Below are 20447 nucleotides of genomic sequence, written 5' to 3'. Positions count from 1 at the left end.
AAAACATTGTAATGACAATGCTTCCTTCTTGCCTGTAAAGTTAATAAGGGTTATTAAAATGTACTCTAAAGTGTCTCAAGCAATCTAAATTACGGTTAAAAAAAAAAAAAAGTAGAGAACAATAAAATATCACAGAAACTAGAGCTTGCAGCATGAAAAGTAAGACAATGTAAGGTAATTCATGTATGTATGTGAATATATATATATATGTAAAGATTTACAATAGAATATTAATATCTTTGTAATAAATGTAAAATTAGGGCTCTTTAATAAGTATAATAGAAGTTTTTTTACATCAGTTTTTGTAACTTCTCTACCCAAAGGCTACAATGAAAATCATTGGCCAAATGGTGAATTATCATTGGGCAGGATTAGATATATTCTATTTTAGATCTGTGGCGAGCTGGCACTGCACACTCTGGAACAAAAATCTGATAGTTTATCACAACACGTACCTGATCCTTTCGAATTTTTATGGCTTTTGTTGGGTCAGACTTGCAGTAAAATCTCACGTTGTTAATTGGGTTCTTTTCTTTCATACCATAATCCATTTGAATAACCTACAGATGAGACATCTGTTAAGTATCTTTCAGGCATGGATATGCATAACCGTATACCGTAACTTGGAAAACGGCCAATATATTTCCATAATAGATCAATTATTATAGATACTATGATGAACTTTGCTTACTAATAAATAAGGTTAAAAAAAAATTACATCATTTCATTTAGTAAGCAAAATTGAGCAGAAAAGTCAAATTCTCTGAAGGATATTCTGAAAAATAAATACATGAGAAATGGTCATAATCTAAAAAAAATGTTTCTCAAAGTTTATCTATTCCTTTTTAGAATAGTTCCATCTTAGGGAATCGGTTAAGAATTAGACTACACATACTTATATAGGCTGACCATATTGTCGCTTTAAAAACAGAATTTATGCTTACCTGATAAATTACTTTCTCCAACGGTGTGTCCGGTCCACGGCGTCATCCTTACTTGTGGGAATATCTCTTCCCCAACAGGAAATGGCAAAGAGTCCCAGCAAAGCTGGCCATATAGTCCCTCCTAGGCTCCGCCCACCCCAGTCATTCGACCGACGGACAGGAGGAAAAATATAGGAGAAACCATATGGTACCGTGGTGACTGTAGTTAGAGAAAATAATTCATCAGACCTGATTAAAAAACCAGGGCGGGCCGTGGACCGAACACACCGTTGGAGAAAGTAATTTATCAGGTAAGCATAAATTCTGTTTTCTCCAACATTGGTGTGTCCGGTCCACGGCGTCATCCTTACTTGTGGGAACCAATACCAAAGCTTTAGGACACGGATGAAGGGAGGGAGCAAATCAGGTTACCTAAACGGAAGGCACCACGGCTTGCAAAACCTTTCTTCCAAAAATAGCCTCCGAAGAAGCAAAAGTATAAAATTTGTAAAATTTGGCAAAAGTGTGCAGTGAAGACCAAGTCGCTGCCTTACATATCTGGTCAACAGAAGCCTCGTTCTTGAAGGCCCATGTGGAAGCCACAGCCCTAGTGGAGTGAGCTGTGATTCTTTCAGGAGGCTGCCATCCGGCAGTCTCATAAGCCAATCGGATGATGCTTTTAAGCCAAAAGGAAAGAGAGGTAGAAGTCTCTTTTTGACCTCTCCTTTTACCAGAATAAACAACAAACAAAGAAGATGTTTGTCTGAAATCTTTTGTAGCCTCTAAATAGAATTTTAGAGCACGGACTACGTCCAAATTGTGTAACAAACGTTCCTTCTTTGAAACTGGATTCGGACATAAAGAAGGTACAACTATCTCCTGGTTAATATTCTTGTTAGAAACAACCTTTGGAAGAAAACTAGGCTTAGTACGCAAAACTACCTTATCTGCATGGAACACCAGATAGGGCGGAGAACACTGCAGAGCAGATAACTCTGAAACTCTTCTAGCAGAAGAAATAGCAACCAAAAACAAAACTTTCCAAGATAGTAACTTAATATCTATGGAATGTAAAGGTTCAAACGGAACCCCTTGAAGAACTGAAAGAACTAGATTTAGACTCCAGGGAGGAGTCAAAGGTCTGTAAACAGGTTTGATCCTAACCAGAGCCTGAACAAATGCTTGAACATCTGGCACAGCTGCCAGTCTTTTGTGTAGTAAGACAGATAAAGCAGAGATCTGTCCCTTTAGAGAACTTGCAGATAATCCTTTCTCCAAACCTTCTTGTAGAAAGGAGAGAATCTTAGGAATTTTTATCTTATTCCATGGGAATCCTTTGGATTCACACCAACAGATATATCTTTTCCATATTTTATGGTAAATCTTTCTAGTTATCGGTTTTCTGGCCTGAACCAGAGTATCTATCACAGAATCTGAAAACCCACGCTTTGATAGAATCAAGCGTTCAATCTCCAAGCCGTCAGCTGGAGGGAGACCAGATTTGGATGTTCGAATGGACCCTGAACAAGAAGGTCCTGTCTCAAAGGTAGCTTCCATGGTGGAACCGATGACATATTCACCAGGTCTGCATACCAAGTCCTGCGTGGCCACGCAGGAGCTATTAAGATCATCGAGGCCCTCTCCTGTTTGATCCTGGCTACCAGCCTGGGAATGAGAGGAAACGGTGGAAATACATAAGCTAGGTTGAAGGTCCAAGGTGCTACTAGTGCATCTACTAGAGTCGCCTTGGGATCCCTGGATCTGGACCCGTAGCAAGAAACCTTGAAGTTCTGACGAGACGCCATCAGATCCATGTCCGGAATGCCCCATAATTGAGCAAAGATCTCCGGGTGGAGTTCCCACTCCCCCGGATGGAATGTCTGACGACTCAGATAATCCGCTTCCCAGTTTTCCACACCTGGGATGTGGATCGCAGATAGGTGGCAGGAGTGATCCTCCGCCCATTGAATTATTTTGGTCACTTCTTTCATCGCCAGGGAACTCCTTGTTCCCCCCTGATGATTGATATACGCAACGGTCGTCATGTTGTCTGATTGGAATCTTATGAATCTGGCCTTTGCTAGCTGAGGCCAAGCCCTGAGAGCATTGAAGATCGCTCTTAGTTCCAGAATGTTTATCGGGAGAAGAGACTCTTCCCGAGACCATAGTCCCTGAGCTTTCAGGGATTCCCAGACCACGCCCCAGCCCACTAGACTGGCGTCGGTCGTGACAATGACCCACTCTGGTCTGCGGAAGCTCATTCCCTGGGATAGATGGTCCAGGGTCAGCCACCAACGGAGTGAATCTCTGGTCTTCTGATCTACCTGAATCATTGGAGACAAGTCTGTATAGTCCCCATTCCACTGTTTGAGCATGCACAGTTGTAATGGTCTTAGATGAATTCGGGCAAAAGGAACTATGTCCATTGCTGCAACCATCAACCCTACTACTTCCTTGCACTGCGCTATGGAAGGACGTGGAACAGAATGAAGAACTTGACAAGTGCTTAGAAGTTTTGACTTTCTGACCTCTGTCAGAAAAATCCTCATTTCTAAGGAATCTATTATTGTTCCCAAGAAGGGAACTCTTGTTGACGGAGACAGAGAACTTTTTTCTATGTTCACCTTCCATCCGTGTGATCTGAGAAAGGCCAGAACGATGTCTGTATGAGCCTTTGCTTTTGACAGGGACGACGCTTGTATTAGAATGTCGTCCAAGTAAGGTACTACTGCAATGCCCCTAGGTCTTAGAACCGCTAGAAGGGACCCTAGTACCTTTGTGAAAATCCTTGGAGCAGTATCTAACCCGAATGGGAGGGCCACAAACTGGTAATGTTTGTCCAGAAAGGCGAACCTTAGGAACTGATGATGTTCTTTGTGGATAGGAATATGTAGGCATCCTTTAGATCCAAGGTAGTCATAAATTGACCTTCCTGGATAGTGGGTAGAATCGTTCAAATGGTTTCCATCTTGAACGATGGTACCCTGAGAAATTTGTTTAGGATCTTCAAATCCAAAATTGGTCTGAATTGGTCTGCCCCCTCGACCTTAGGGACTGTCTGCCATAAGTCCTTTCTGGGGTCGACCATAGGAAATCATTTCTTAAATATAGGGGGGGGAACAAAGGGTATGCCGGGCTTTTCCCACTCCTTATTCACTATGTCCGCCACCCGCTTGGGTATAGGAAAAGCGTTGGGGTGCACCGGAACCTCTAGGAACTTGTCCATCTTACATAATTTCTCTGGAATGACCAAGTTGTCACAATCATCCAGAGTAGATAACACCTCTTTAAGCAGTGCGCGGAGATGTTCTAATTTAAATTTAAATGTCACAACATCAGGTTCAGCTTGTTGAGAAATTTTTTCTGAATCTGAAATTTCCCCATCTGACAAAACCTCCCTCATGGTCACTTCAGATTGGTGTGAGGGTATGACAGAACAATTATCATCAGCACCCTCCTGCTCTTCAGTGTTTAAAACAGAGCAATCGCGCTTTCTGATATGTAGGCATTTTGGATAAAAACATAATTTATGTAAGAACTTACCTGATAAATTCATTTCTTTCATATTAGCAAGAGTCCATGAGCTAGTGACGTATGGGATATACATTCCTACCAAGAGGGGCAAAGTTTCCCAAACCTCAAAATGCCTATAAATACACCCCTCACCACACCCACAATTCAGTTTAACGAATAGCCAAGAAGTGGGGTGATAAGAAAAAAAGTGTGAAAGCATATAAAATAAGGAATTGGAATAATTGTGCTTTATACAAAATCATAACCACCACAAAAAAAGGGCGGGCCTCATGGACTCTTGCTAATATGAAAGAAATGAATTTATCAGGTAAGTTCTTACATAAATTATGTTTTCTTTCATGTAATTAGCAAGAGTCCATGAGCTAGTGACGTATGGGATAATGACTACCCAAGAAGTGGATCTTTCCACACAAGAGTCACTAGAGAGGGAGGGATAAAATAAAGACAGCCAATTCCTGCTGAAAAATCCACACCCAAAATAAAGTTTAACGAAAAACATAAGCAGAAGATTCAAACTGAAACCGCTGCCTGAAGTACTTTTCTACCAAAGACTGCTTCAGAAGAAGAAAATACATCAAAATGGTAGAATTTAGTAAAAGTATGCAAAGAGGACCAAGTAGCTGCTTTGCAGATCTGGTCAACCGAAGCTTCATTCCTAAACGCCCAGGAAGTAGAAACTGACCTAGTAGAATGAGCTGTAATTCTCTGAGGCGGAGTCTTACCCGACTCAACATAAGCAAGATGAATTAAAGATTTCAACCAAGATGCCAAAGAAATGGCAGAAGCTTTCTGGCCTTTTCTAGAACCGGAAAAGATAACAAATAGACTAGAAGTCTTACGAAAAGATTTCGTAGCTTCAACATAATATTTCAAAGCTCTAACAACATCTAAAGAATGCAACGATTTCTCCTTAGAATTCTTAGGATTAGGACATAATGAAGGAACCACAATTTCTCTACTAATGTTGTTGGAATTCACAACTTTAGGTAAAAATTCAAAAGAAGTTTGCAACACCGCCTTATCCTGATGAAAAATCAGAAAAGGAGACTCACAAGAAAGAGCAGATAATTCAGAAACTCTTCTGGCAGAAGAGATGGCCAAAAGGAACAAAACTTTCCAAGAAAGTAATTTAATGTCCAATGAATGCATAGGTTCAAACGGAGGAGCTTGAAGAGCTCCCAGAACCAAATTCAAACTCCAAGGAGGAGAAATTGACTTAATGACAGGTTTTATACGAACCAAAGCTTGTACAAAACAATGAATATCAGGAAGAATAGCAATCTTTCTGTGAAAAAGAACAGAAAGAGCAGAGATTTGACCTTTCAAAGAACTTGCGGACAAACCCTTATCTAAACCATCCTGAAGGAACTGTAAAATTCTCGGTATTCTAAAAGAATGCCAGGAAAAATGATGAGAAAGACACCAAGAAATATAAGTCTTCCAGACTCTATAATATATCTCTCGAGATACAGATTTACGAGCCTGTAACATAGTATTAATCACAGAGTCAGAGAAACCTCTTTGACCAAGAATCAAGCGTTCAATCTCCATACCTTTAAATTTAAGGATTTCAGATCCTGATGGAAAAAAGGACCTTGTGACAGAAGGTCTGGTCTTAACGGAAGAGTCCACGGTTGGCAAGAGGCCATCCGGACAAGATCCGCATACCAAAACCTGTGAGGCCATGCCGGAGCTACCAGGAGAACAAACGAGCATTCCTTCAGAATCTTGGAGATTACTCTTGGAAGAAGAACTAGAGGCGGAAAGATATAGGCAGGATGATACTTCCAGGGAAGTGATAATGCATCCACTGCCTCCGCCTGAGGATCCCGGGATCTGGACAGATACCTGGGAAGTTTCTTGTTTAGATGGGACGCCATCAGATCTATTTCTGGAAGTTCCCACATTTGAACAATCTGAAGAAATACCTCTGGGTGAAGAGACCATTCGCCCGGATGCAACGTTTGGCGACTGAGATAATCCGCTTCCCAATTGTCTACACCTGGAATATGAACCGCAGAGATTAGACAGGAGCTGGATTCCGCCCAAACCAAAATTCGAGATACTTCTTTCATAGCCAGAGGACTGTGAGTCCCTCCTTGATGATTGATGTATGCCACAGTTGTGACATTGTCGGTCTGAAAACAAATGAACGATTCTCTCTTCAGAAGAGGCCAAAACTGAAGAGCTCTGAAAATTGCCCGGAGTTCCAAAATATTGATTGGTAATCTCACCTCCTGAGATTCCCAAACTCCTTGTGCCGTCAGAGATCCCCACACAGCTCCCCAACCTGTGAGACTTGCATCTGTTGAAATTACAGTCCAGGTCGGAAGCACAAAAGAAGCCCCCTGAATTAAACGATGGTGATCTGTCCACCATGTTAGAGAGTGTCGAACAATCGGTTGAAAACGATTATTAGCCCTGTTTTTACCTTTAGATTTTTTTATCCTGTGGTAAAAAAGTTCCTTTCCCACCAGTAACAGTTGAAATAATGGAATCCAACTGAGAACCAAATAATTTGTTACCCTGGAAAGAAATGGAAAGTAAAGTTGATTTAGAAGCCATATCAGCATTCCAAGTTTTAAGCCATAAAGCTCTTCTAGCTAAAATAGCTAGAGACATAAACCTGACATCAACTCTGATAATATCAAAAATGGCATCACAGATAAAATTATTAGCATGTTGAAGAAGAATAATAATATCATGAGAATCACGATGTGTTACTTGTTGCGCTAAAGTTTCCAACCAAAAAGTTGAAGCTGCAGCAACATCAGCCAAAGATATAGCAGGTCTAAGAAGATTACCTGAACACAGATAAGCTTTTCTTAGAAAGGACTCCATTTTCCTATCTAGAGGATCCTTAAACGAAGTACCATCTGACGTAGGAATAGTAGTACGTTTAGCAAGGGTAGAAATAGCCCCATCAACTTTAGGGATCTTGTCCCAAAATTCTAATCTGTCAGGCGGCACAGGATATAATTGCTTAAAACGTTTAGAAGGAGTAAATGAATTACCCAAATTATCCCATTCTTTGGAAATTACTGCAGAAATAGCATCAGGGACAGGAAAAACTTCTGGAATAACTACAGGAGTTTTAAAAACCTTATTTAAACGTTTAGATTTAGTATCAAGAGGACCAGAATCCTCTATTTCTAAAGCAATTAGGACTTCTTTAAGTAAAGAACGAATAAATTCCATTTTAAATAAATATGAAGATTTATCAGCATCAACCTCTGAGACAGAATCCTCTGAACCAGAGGAATCATCAGAATCAGAATGATGATGTTCAGATAAAAATTCATCTGTAGGGAGAGAAGTTTTAAAAGATTTTTTATGTTTACTAGAAGGAGAAATAACAGACATAGGCTTCTTTATGGATTCAGAAACAAAATCTCTTATATTATCAGGAACATTCTGCACCTTAGATGTTGAAGGAACTGCAACAGGCAATGGTACTTTACTAAAGGAAATATTATCTGCTTTAACAAGTTTGTCATGACAATCAATACAAACAACAGCTGGAGGAATAGCTACCAAAAGTTTACAGCAGATACACTTAGCTTTGGTAGATTCAGCACTTGACAGCGATTTTCCTGTAGTATCTTCTGACTCAGATGCAACGTGAGACATCTTGCAATATGTAAGAGAAAAAACAACATATATATAAAGCAAAATTGATCAAATTCCTTAAATGACAGTTTCAGGAATGGGAAAAAATGCCAAAGAACAAGCTTCTAGCAACCAGAAGCAATAAAAAATGAGACTTAAATAATGTGGAGACAAGAGTGACGCCCATATTTTTTCGCGCCAAATAAGACGCCCACATTATTTGGCGCCTAAATGCTTTTTGGCGCCAAAAATGACGCCACATCCGGAACGCCGACATTTTTGGCGCAAAATAACGTCAAAAAGTGACGCAACTTCCGGCGACACGTATGACGCCGGAAACGGAAATAGAATTTTTGCGCCAAAAAAGTCTGCGCCAAGAATGACGCAATAAAATGAAGCATTTTCAGCCCCCGCGAGCCTAACAGCCCACAGGGAAAAAGTCAAATTTTAAGGTAAGAAAAAATGTTAAATTAAAATGCATTATCCCAAATATGAAACTGACTGTCTGAAAAATAAGGAAAGTTGAACATTCTGAGTCAAGGCAAATAAATGTTTGAATACATATATTTAGAACTTTATAAACAAAGTGCCCAACCATAGCTAGGAGTGTCACAAAAAATAAGACTTACTTACCCCAGGACACTCATCTACATATAGTAGATAGCCAAACCAGTACTGAAACGAGAATCAGTAGAGGTAATGGTATATATAAGAGTATATCGTCGATCTGAAAAGGGAGGTAAGAGATGAATCTCTACGACCGATAACAGAGAACCTATGAAATAGACCCCTTAGAAGGAGATCACTGCATTCAAAACAGAATTTATGTTTACCTGATAAATTACTTTCTCCAACGGTGTGTCCGGTCCACGGCGTCATCCTTACTTGTGGGATATTCTCTTCCCCAACAGGAAATGGCAAAGAGCCCAGCAAAGCTGGTCACATGATCCCTCCTAGGCTCCGCCTACCCCAGTCATTCGACCGACGTAAAGGAGGAATATTTGCATAGGAGAAACCATATGATACCGTGGTGACTGTAGTTAAAGAAAATAAATTATCAGACCTGATTAAAAAACCAGGGCGGGCCGTGGACCGGACACACCGTTGGAGAAAGTAATTTATCAGGTAAACATAAATTCTGTTTTCTCCAACATAGGTGTGTCCGGTCCACGGCGTCATCCTTACTTGTGGGAACCAATACCAAAGCTTTAGGACACGGATGAAGGGAGGGAGCAAATCAGGTCAACTAAATGGAAGGCACCACGGCTTGCAAAACCTTTCTCCCAAAAATAGCCTCAGAAGAAGCAAAAGTATCAAACTTGTAAAATTTGGTAAAAGTGTGCAGTGAAGACCAAGTCGCTGCCCTACATATCTGATCAACAGAAGCCTCGTTCTTGAAGGCCCATGTGGAAGCCACAGCCCTAGTGGAATGAGCTGTGATTCTTTCAGGAGGCTGCCGTCCGGCAGTCTCATAAGCCAATCTGATGATGCTTTTAATCCAAAAAGAGAGAGAGGTAGAAGTTGCTTTTTGACCTCTCCTTTTACCAGAATAAACAACAAACAAGGAAGATGTTTGTCTAAAATCCTTTGTAGCATCTAAATAGAATTTTAGAGCGCGAACAACATCCAAATTGTGCAACAAACGTTCCTTCTTTGAAACTGGATTCGGACACAAAGAAGGCACGACTATCTCCTGGTTAATGTTTTTGTTATAAACAACTTTCGGAAGAAAACCAGGTTTAGTACGTAAAACCACCTTATCTGCATGGAACACCAGATAAGGAGGAGAACACTGCAGAGCAGATAACTCTGAAACTCTTCTAGCAGAAGAAATTGCAACCAAAAACAAAACTTTCCAAGATAATAACTTAATATCAACGGAATGTAAGGGTTCAAACGGAACCCCCTGAAGGACTGAAAGAACTAAGTTGAGACTCCAAGGAGGAGTCAAAGGTTTGTAAACAGGCTTGATTCTAACCAGAGCCTGAACAAAGGCTTGAACATCTGGCACCGCTGCCAGCTTTTTGTGAAGTAACACCGACAAGGCAGAAATCTGTCCCTTCAAGGAACTTGCAGATAATCCTTTCTCCAATCCTTCTTGAAGAAAGGATAGAATCTTAGGAATTTTTACCTTGTCCCAAGGGAATCCTTTAGATTCACACCAACAGATATATTTTTTCCATATTTTGTGGTAAATTTTTCTAGTTACAGGCTTTCTGGCCTGAACAAGAGTATCAATAACAGAATCTGAGAACCCTCGTTTTGATAAGATCAAGCGTTCAATCTCCAAGCAGTCAGTTGGAGTGAGACCAGATTCGGATGTTCGAACGGACCTTGAACAAGAAGGTCTCGTCTCAAAGGTAGCTTCCATGGTGGAGCCGATGACATATTCACCAGATCTGCATACCAAGTCCTGCGTGGCCACGCAGGAGCTATCAAGATCACCGATGCCCTCTCCTGATTGATCCTGGCTACCAGCCTGGGGATGAGAGGAAACGGTGGGAATACATAAGCTAGTTTGAAGGTCCAAGGTGCTACTAGTGCATCTACTAGAGCCGCCTTGTGATCCCTGGATCTAGACCCGTAGCAAGGAACCTTGAAGTTCTGACGAGAGGCCATCAGATCCATGTCTGGAATGCCCCACAGTTGAGTAATTTGGGCAAAGATTTCCGGATGGAGTTCCCACTCCCCCGGATGTAATGTCTGACGACTCAGAAAATCCGCTTCCCAATTTTCCACTCCTGGGATGTGGATTGCAGACAGGTGGCAGGAGTGAGTCTCCGCCCATTGAATGATTTTGGTCACTTCTTCCATCGCCAGGGAACTCCTTGTTCCCCCCTGATGGTTGATGTACGCAACAGTCGTCATGTTGTCTGATTGAAACCGTATGAACTTGGCCTTTGCTAGCTGAGGCCAGGCCTTGAGAGCATTGAGTATCGCCCTCAGTTCCAGAATATTTATCGGTAGAAGAGATTCTTCCCGAGACCAAAGACCCTGAGCTTTCAGGGGTCCCCAGACCGCGCCCCAGCCCATCAGACTGGCGTCGGTCGTGACAATGACCCACTCTGGTCTGCGGAAGTTCATCCCTTGTGACAGGTTGTCCAGGGACAGCCACCAACGGAGTGAATCTCTGGTCCTCTGATTTACTTGTATCGTCGGAGACAAGTCTGTATAGTCCCCATTCCACTGACTGAGCATGCACAGTTGTAATGGTCTTAGATGAATGCGCGCAAAAGGAACTATGTCCATTGCCGCTACCATCAAACCTATTACTTCCATGCACTGCGCTATGGAAGGAAGAGGAACGGAATGAAGTATTTGACAAGAGTTCAGAAGTTTTGTTTTTCTGGCCTCTGTCAGAAAAATCCTCATTTCTAAGGAGTCTATTATTGTTCCCAAGAAGGGAACCCTTGTTGACGGAGATAGAGAACTCTTTTCTACGTTCACTTTCCATCCGTGAGATCTGAGAAAGGCTAGGACTATGTCCGTGTGAGCCTTTGCTTGAGGAAGGGACGACGCTTGAATCAGAATGTCGTCCAAGTAAGGTACTACTGCAATGCCCCTTGGTCTTAGCACCGCTAGAAGGGACCCTAGTACCTTTGTGAAAATCCTTGGAGCAGTGGCTAATCCGAAAGGAAGTGCCACGAACTGGTAATGCTTGTCCAGGAATGCGAACCTTAGGAACCGATGATGTTCCTTGTGGATAGGAATATGTAGATACGCATCCTTTAAATCCACCGTGGTCATGAATTGACCTTCCTGGATGGAAGGAAGAATTGTTCGAATGGTTTCCATTTTGAACGATGGAACCTTGAGAAACTTGTTTAGGATCTTGAGATCTAAGAATGGTCTGAACGTTCCCTCTTTTTTGGGAACTACGAACAGATTGGAGTAGAACCCCATCCCTTGTTCTCCTGATGGAACAGGATGAATCACTCCCATTTTTAACAGGTCTTCTACACAATGTAAGAATGCCTGTCTCTTTATGTGGTCTGAAGACAATTGAGACCTGTGGAACCTCCCCCTTGGGGGAAGCCCCTTGAATTCCAGAAGATAACCTTGGGAGACTATTTCTAGTGCCCAAGGATCCAGAACATCTCTTGCCCAAGCCTGAGCGAAGAGAGAGAGTCTGCCCCCCACCAGATCCGGTCCCGGATCGGGGGCCAACATTTCATGCTGTCTTGGTAGCAGTGGCAGGCTTCTTGGCCTGCTTTCCCTTGTTCCAGCCTTGCATTGGTCTCCAGGCTGGCTTGGCTTGAGAAGTATTACCCTCTTGCTTAGAGGACGTAGCACTTGGGGCTGGTCCGTTTCTACGAAAGGGACGAAAATTAGGTTTATTTTTGCCTTGAAAGACCTATCCTGAGGAAGGGCGTGGCCCTTACCCCCAGTGATATCCGAGATAATCTCTTTCAAGTCAGGGCCAAACAGCGTTTTCCCCTTGAAAGGAATGTTAAGCAATTTGTTCTTGGAAGACGCATCCGCTGACCAAGACTTCAACCAAAGCGCTCTGCGCGCCACAATAGCAAACCCAGAATTCTTCGCCGCTAACCTAGCCAATTGCAAAGTGGCGTCTAGGGTGAAAGAATTAGCCAATTTGAGAGCACGGATTCTGTCCATAATCTCCTCATAAGGAGGAGAATCACTAGTGATCGCCTTCTCTAGCTCATCGAACCAGAAACACGCGGCTGTAGTGACAGGGACAATGCATGAAATTGGTTGTAGAAGGTAACCTTGCTGAACAAACATCTTTTTAAGCAAACCTTCTAATTTTTTATCCATAGGATCTTTGAAAGCACAACTATCTTCTATGGGTATAGTGGTGCGTTTGTTTAAAGTAGAAACCGCCCCCTAGACCTTGGGGACTGTCTGCCATAAGTCCTTTCTGGGGTCGACCATAGGAAACAATTTTTTAAATATGGGGGGAGGGACGAAAGGTATACCGGGCCTTTCCCATTCTTTATTTACAATGTCCGCCACCCGCTTGGGTATAGGAAAAGCTTCTGGGGGCCCCGGGACCTCTAGGAACTTGTCCATTTTACATAGTTTCTCTGGGATGATCAAATTCTCACAATCATCCAGAGTGGATAACACCTCCTTAAGCAGAGCGCGGAAATTTTCCCTGAATCTGAAATTTCTCCCTCAGACAAAACCTCCCTGGCCCCCTCAGACTGGTGTAGGGGCACTTCAGAACCAATATCATCAGCGTCCTCATGCTCTTCAGTATTTTCTAAAACAGAGCAGTCGCGCTTACGCTGATAAGTGGGCATTTTGGCTAAAATGTTTTTGATAGAATTATCCATTACAGCCGTTAATTGTTGCATAGTAAGGAGTATTGGCGCGCTAGATGTACTAGGGGCCTCCTGAGTGGGCAAGACTGGTGTAGACGAAGGAGGAGATGATGCAGTACCATGCTTACTCCCCTCACTTGAGGAATCATCTTGGGCATCATTTTCTCTAAATTTTGTGTCACATAAATCACATCTATTTAAATGAGAAGGAACCTTGGCTTCCCCACATTCAGAACACAGTCTATCTGGTAGTTCAGACATGTTAAACAGGCATAAACTTGATAACAAAGTACAAAAAACGTTTTAAAATAAAACCGTTACTGTCACTTTAAATTTTAAACTGAACACACTTTATTACTGCAATTGCGAAAAAGTATGAAGGAATTGTTCAAAATTCACCAAAATTTCACCACAGTGTCTTAAAGCCTTAAAAGTATTGCACACCAAATTTGGAAGCTTTAACCCTTAAAATAACGGAACCGGAGCCGTTTTTATCTTTAACCCCTTTACAGTCCCTGGTATCTGCTTTGCTGAGACCCAACCAAGCCCAAAGGGGAATACGATACCAAATGACGCCTTCAGAAAGTCTTTTCTATGTATCAGAGCTCCTCACACATGCGACTGCATGTCATGCTTCTCAAAAACAAGTGCGCAATACCGGCGCGAAAATGAGGCTCTGCCTATGATTAGGGAAAGCCCCTAGAGAATAAGGTGTCCAAAACAGTGCCTGCCGATATTATTTTACAAAATACCCAGATTAAAATGATTCCTCAAGGCTAAATATGTGAATATATGAATCGATTTAGCCCAGAAAATGTCTACAGTCTTAAAAAGCCCTTGTGAAGCCCTTATTTACTGTCTGTAATAAAAATGGCTTACCGGATCCCATAGGGAAAATGACAGCTTCCAGCATTACATCGTCTTGTTAGAATGTGTCATACCTCAAGCAGCAAAAGTCTGCTCACTGTTCCCCCAACTGAAGTTAATTCCTCTCAACAGTCCTGTGTGGAACAGCCATCGATTTTAGTAACGGTTGCTAAAATCATTTTCCTCTTACAAACAGAAATCTTCATCTCTTTTCTGTTTCAGAGTAAATAGTACATACCAGCACTATTTTAAAATAACAAACTCTTGATTGAATAATAAAAACTACAGTTAAACACTAAAAAACTCTAAGCCATCTCCGTGGAGATGTTGCCTGTACAACGGCAAAGAGAATGACTGGGGTAGGCGGAGCCTAGGAGGGATCATGTGACCAGCTTTGCTGGGCTCTTTGCCATTTCCTGTTGGGGAAGAGAATATCCCACAAGTAAGGATGACGCCGTGGACCGGACACACCTATGTTGGAGAAATAGGCAATACTCCTCACATCCCTCTGACATTCACTGCACGCTGAGAGGAAAACCGGGCCCCAACTTGCTGCGGAGCGCATATCAACGTAGAATCTAGCACAAACTTACTTCACCACCTCCATCGGAGGCAAAGTTTGTAAAACTGAATTGTGGGTGTGGTGAGGGGTGTATTTATAGGCATTTTGAGGTTTGGGAAACTTTGCCCCTCCTGGTAGGAATGTATATCCCATACGTCACTAGCTCATGGACTCTTGCTAATTACATGAAAGAAATATTTGCTATGGAGTTATCCATTACAGCCGTCAATTGTTGCATGGTAATAAGCATTGGCGCACTAGATGTAATAGGGGCCTCCTGCGTGGGCAAAACTGGTGTAGACACAGTAGGAGATGATGTAGTATCATGTTTACTCCCCTCATATGAGGAATCATCTTGGGCAATTTAATTATCTGTGGCAGTACTGTCCTTACTTTGTTTGGACGCTATGGCACAATTATCACACAAATTTAAATGGGGAGACACATTGGCTTTCATACATATAGAACATAGCTTATCCGAAACTTGTCAATAAAGCACAAAAAAACGTTTTAAAACAAAACCGTTACTGTCTCTTTAAATTTTAAACAGAAAACACTTTATTACTGAATATGTGAAAAAGTATGAAGGAATTGTTCAAAAATTACCAAAATTTCACCACAGTGTCTTAAAGCACACCAATTTTCAGAGCTTTAACCCCTAAAATAACGGAACCGGAGCAGTTTACAATTTTAACCCCTATACAGTCCCAGCTATAGCCTTTGCTGTGACCTAACCAAGCCCAGAGGGGAATACGATACCAAGTGACGCCTTCTAGAAACTTTTCCAGCTACTTTCAGATCCTCACACATGCATCTGCATGTCTTGCTCTCAAAAACAACTGCGCAGTAATGGCGCGAAAATGAGGCTCAGCCTACAACTGGGAAGGCCCTCCCTGACTGGAAAAGGTGTCTAACATAGTGCCTGCCGTTAAAAAACGTTCCTCAAGTTTATAAATGTGAATTATCAGCATAAACATGTATAAAATGCCCAAATAAAGCAATCGATTTAGCCCATAAAAGTGTCTACCAGTTTTATAGCCCATATTAAGCCCTTTATTCTGTTTGCTTGACTAAGAAAATGGCTTACCGGTCCCCATGAGGGGAAATGACAGCCTTCCAGCATTACATGGTCTTGTTAGAAATATGGCTAGTCATACCTTAAGCAGAAAAGTCTGCTAACTGTTTCCCCCAACTGAAGTTACTTCATCTCAACAGTCCTATGTGGAAACAGCAATCGATTTTAGTTACTGTCTGCTAAAATCATCTTCCTCTCACAAACAGAAATCTTCATCCCTTTCTGTTTCAGAGTAAATAGTACATACCAGCACTATTTTAAAATAACAAACACTTGATAGAAGAATAAAAAACTACATTTAAACACCAAAAAACTCTTAACCATCTCCGTGGAGATGTTGCCTGTGCAACGGCAAAGAGAATGACTGGGGTGGGCGGAGCCTAGGAGGGACTATATGGCCAGCTTTGCTGGGACTCTTTGCCATTTCCTGTTGGGGAAGAGATATTCCCACAAGTAAGGATGACGCCGTGGACCGGACACACCAATGTTGGAGAAAAGGGACACATATGAAAAATACATGTCAGGGTTCTTATAACAGAACATTATTCAAAACATTTCTTTAAACAGCCCTGACATGTATTTTTCATATGTGTCCCTTTTTAAAGCGATATATATATATATATATATATATATATATATATATATATATATATATATAGATATATATATAGATATAGATATATATATATATATATATATATATATATATATATATAGATATATATAATAAGAATGATAATCCGTATTCGCCACAGAAAATTTTGCCAGCTGGGTGGCATTCTGAAGTATCAATAGAAATGAAGAGCTGAGTCCATCATGAGATTAAATTCAGTGGTTTATTGGATTGGTGCCAAAAAGTAAAGCGGTGTGCTCCATACTATCTGACGCGATTCGCGCATGCGTACATGCGCTTCATCAGAGATTCATCGGGCATTATGAAGTAGCCAGGTGGGGGCAGTGTAATATTTTCTAATATTAGATAATTTTTTGCTATCCAAAGCACAAAATTGCATAATTTAACAAATGCATTAAATGAAAATTTGAGCAATAAAATTGTAATATTTTTAATATTAGCTAATTTTAGCTTGATATTGGCTAATTTGTTTTTTAACCTTATATATTCCTGATTAAGTGTGTGTGTATATATGAATAAACACCGATCATACATTTCAACTTACAATGACAAAAATACTACATCTCTACAAATGAAAATGTTATGCTATGATAATTTAGCTGGCATATTTTATGGTGGCACACTTTATCTGACCCATGATTATCTGTACTTACAGAATTCACCTAAAAATGGGATAAACCATGCAGGGTGTTTCACCTAAGTGCTATACTCTTATCACTGAGCTATTGTTTTCTCTTCACTCCCTAACTGACATGCCTGGCTCATTAAAGCAGCACTAAGTTATATGATGCAAATTTTATCTACACCTAATGCTTTAGTTAAATAGCCTATAATAATTTTGATGTATAATGCCCCTTAAATTAACCTTTTTTGGATACCAGAAAGGACCATAATGCACTGCTTCATGTGCATCAGTGATCTCTGCTGTTCAATAAATTAACTCTAATGCTAACCACCAACGTTCGCAGTTGACAGTCGTCAAGATGAGCAACTAGGCATTTTAAAATATATCAAATGCAACGTAATTTATTTAAAGGGACATTATACACAATTTTTCTATGCATAAATGTTTTGTAGATGATCCATTTATATAGCCCATACAGCTGTTTTTTTTTTTTAAATATATATAGTTTTGCTTAATTTTAAATAACATTGCACTGATTTTCAGACTCCTAACCAAGCCCCAAAGTTTTAGGAGAATACTGACATATACCTACTCCAGCTTGCTCTTGTTTGTGTAAAGAGTCTTCAAATGTAGGGGAAGGGGGGGGGTCTGAATATTTACCACTTTTATTGGGTGTTCTGGCTAATCCTTTTAACAGAGCTAAACTGGGAGCTTCTAAGTTTTTAAACTGTTTTATTCTGGATTTTTATATCAGTATCTGTGCATATTATTCTTTTGAGTAGTGTCTATTACATGCAGTTAAATGAAAATTGGTGTATACTGTCCCTTTAACCTTGGTTTTAAGGATCACTAAATACAGAAGAACAGCATAAATAACAAGACAATGCAATAACACTTAATCTGAATTTCAAATAAGCAGTAGATTTTTTAATTGTTTTTGCCAAACGTATTGTTCTCCCATTTTCCGGCTTCCTGTATCATGTAACAGGCATCAGCCAATCACAGACCACGTGTATAACTTGTGAACTTGTGCACCTGCCTAAGAAAGTGTGCATATAAAAAGACGTAAATTGGTAAGTGTCTTAAAACTGCATCCTCTATCTGAATCATGCGGTTATATTGACTGTAGTGTCCCTTTCATTACAGTGTGGAACAAAATATGCCATGAGAACCAGAGAATTCAGGATAATGTAAAATTTCCCACATAACATATCCAATGAAATAAGTACAAACCATGCACACAGTATATATGTCCCTGCATGTTCATAGTAGTTGGCCCCTATTATAAGTGATATAATAAGTATGTTTTATGAGTCACAAACTTACATCCACTATAAAATCTTCTGCGTTAAGTTTGCATTCAGACTGGGAAGTCTGTGGAGTAGAATTTGCTATCTCAGCCGGTAATATCTCATCTTCCTCCTGCAAAATAGAACATTCGTTATAAAGGGAGACAGGCAGTTCCATGTACTTAAAGGGACATTAAACACCTCAAGATATTAATATAAATTGTTAATTACACGTAGTAAAACAACTTTGCAATATACTTTATTTTGTTCTCCTTTACTGTAATTTAATTCTGAATATTGTGGGCTTTCCAATTCATATTAAACATGGAAGTGCAGACAGCTCTATTCCACACAGTCATTGGTTGCACACTCTAGCAAGCCATTTATAACCATTTCTAATTAGCCTCCGCAAAAAAAGTAACCTAAGTTATAATATGCTGGCACACACTGCTTTATGGACATTAGAATGTTACACTTAGTTTTTTTTTTACATTTAATCAACTAATAAAAAATTTAAAAAGACGTGCAAATTATTCTCATGCTAATCTTTGTTCTGAACTTTATTAAGGACTATTTAAAAGGACACTGAACCTATTGTTTTTTTCTTGTATGATTCAGATAGAACATGCAATTTTAAGCAACTTTCTAATTTACTCCTATTATCAAATTTTCTTCGTTCTCTTGGTATCTTTATTTGTAAAGCAGGTATGTAAAGCTTTCGAGCCGGCCCATTTTTGGTTCAGACCCTGGGTAGCACTTGCTGATTGGCAAGTACATTTAGCCACCAATCAGCAAGCGCTACCCAGGTTCTGAACCAAAATGGGCCAGCTCGTAAGCTTACATTCCTGCTTTTTCAAATAAAGACACCATGAGAATGAAGAAAAATTGATAATAGGAGTAAATTAGAAAGTTGCTTAAAATTGCATGCTCTATGTGAATCATGAAATAAGAAAATTGGGTTCAGTATCCCTTTAAATATTATTAAATACACATTTCTCGCTGGAAGTTTATATGACCACTAGCATCTGAATAGGACTCAAGGGAATAACTACTTTTGAAAAATGTTATGATTTAAGATGTTTCAAATATATTTTAAGATTAACTGTTCTCATCTAAACCAGGTACAAGAACCTTTAAACACAGTGGAATTCCATAATCAACAAATGTAGAGACAATGCAAAATTAGCAGAAGGATTTTTGCTGACAAATTTCAAAGTTTCTTCAATTGTCCCTATTCCTTGTATCATGTGACAGCCACCAAACAATCACAAAAGAATATACTTATATACTATGAAATCTTGCACATGCTCAGTAGGAGCTGGTGGCTCAAAGTGTGCATATATAAAGACTGCACATTTTGATAATGGATGTAAACTATTTTTTTTTTTTTTTTTTTTTTAAATGCATGCTCTCACTGAATTATTTATAGTGCCGCTTTGACTACAGATAAAGTTAACAAATATGGTGTATAAAAATGGCAGTACAAATTATCTGATAACTTACAGGTTTAATTCTGTTGCCAGAATTAGGATGAGTCTGCCCCACGTATTTGTATAATTCCCGTCGCTCTACTTTCTTCAAGATTTCCCTGGCTTCAGCCAGCTCAGGACTGTTTGAATAAAGGATCTGCTGAAAAATGTGATCTATAAAATAAAAAAACATAATTTATGCTTATCAGATAAATTCCTTTCCTTCCTGACAAGGAGAGTCCTTAACTTCATTCCTTACTGTTGGGAAATACAACACCTGGCCACCAGGAGGAGGCAAAGACACCCCAGCTAAAGGCTTAAATATCCCTCCCACTTCCCCTATCCCCCAGTCATTCTGCAGAGGGAACAAGGAAAAGTAGGGGAAACATCAGGGTATAAAGGTACCAGAAGAAATAATATAAAAAGGGAGCCGCCCAACAAAAATAAATTACGGGCGGGGTCGTGGACTCTCCCTGCCAGGAAGTAAAGGAATTTATCTGGTAAGCATAAATTAAGTTTTCCTTCCATAAGGCAGGAAGAGTCCACGACTTTATTCCTTACTGTTGGGAAAA

At 40.3% G+C, this 20447-nt stretch overlaps 1 protein-coding gene across 1 annotated transcript in view; it reads right to left on the bottom strand.

The window, feature by feature from the left end:
* The window catches only part of SAMHD1 (SAM and HD domain containing deoxynucleoside triphosphate triphosphohydrolase 1), a 615063-nt gene that overhangs the window by 76896 nt on the left and 517720 nt on the right, over positions 1-20447 (bottom strand). Inside the window, exons 13-15 of the mRNA XM_053715954.1 lie at positions 19910-20056; positions 18444-18539; positions 456-560 (exon numbers count right to left, since the gene is read on the bottom strand). Coding sequence (XP_053571929.1) covers positions 456-560; positions 18444-18539; positions 19910-20056 — 348 coding nt within the window. The remainder of the gene's footprint in view (positions 1-455; positions 561-18443; positions 18540-19909; positions 20057-20447) is intronic.

The sequence above is a fragment of the Bombina bombina genome, chromosome 1, assembly GCF_027579735.1.
Source record: "Bombina bombina isolate aBomBom1 chromosome 1, aBomBom1.pri, whole genome shotgun sequence".
NCBI classification, from domain to species: domain Eukaryota; kingdom Metazoa; phylum Chordata; class Amphibia; order Anura; family Bombinatoridae; genus Bombina; species Bombina bombina.
Note: the sequence above shows the minus strand (reverse complement) of the source record. Positions and strands in the feature narration are given on the sequence as shown.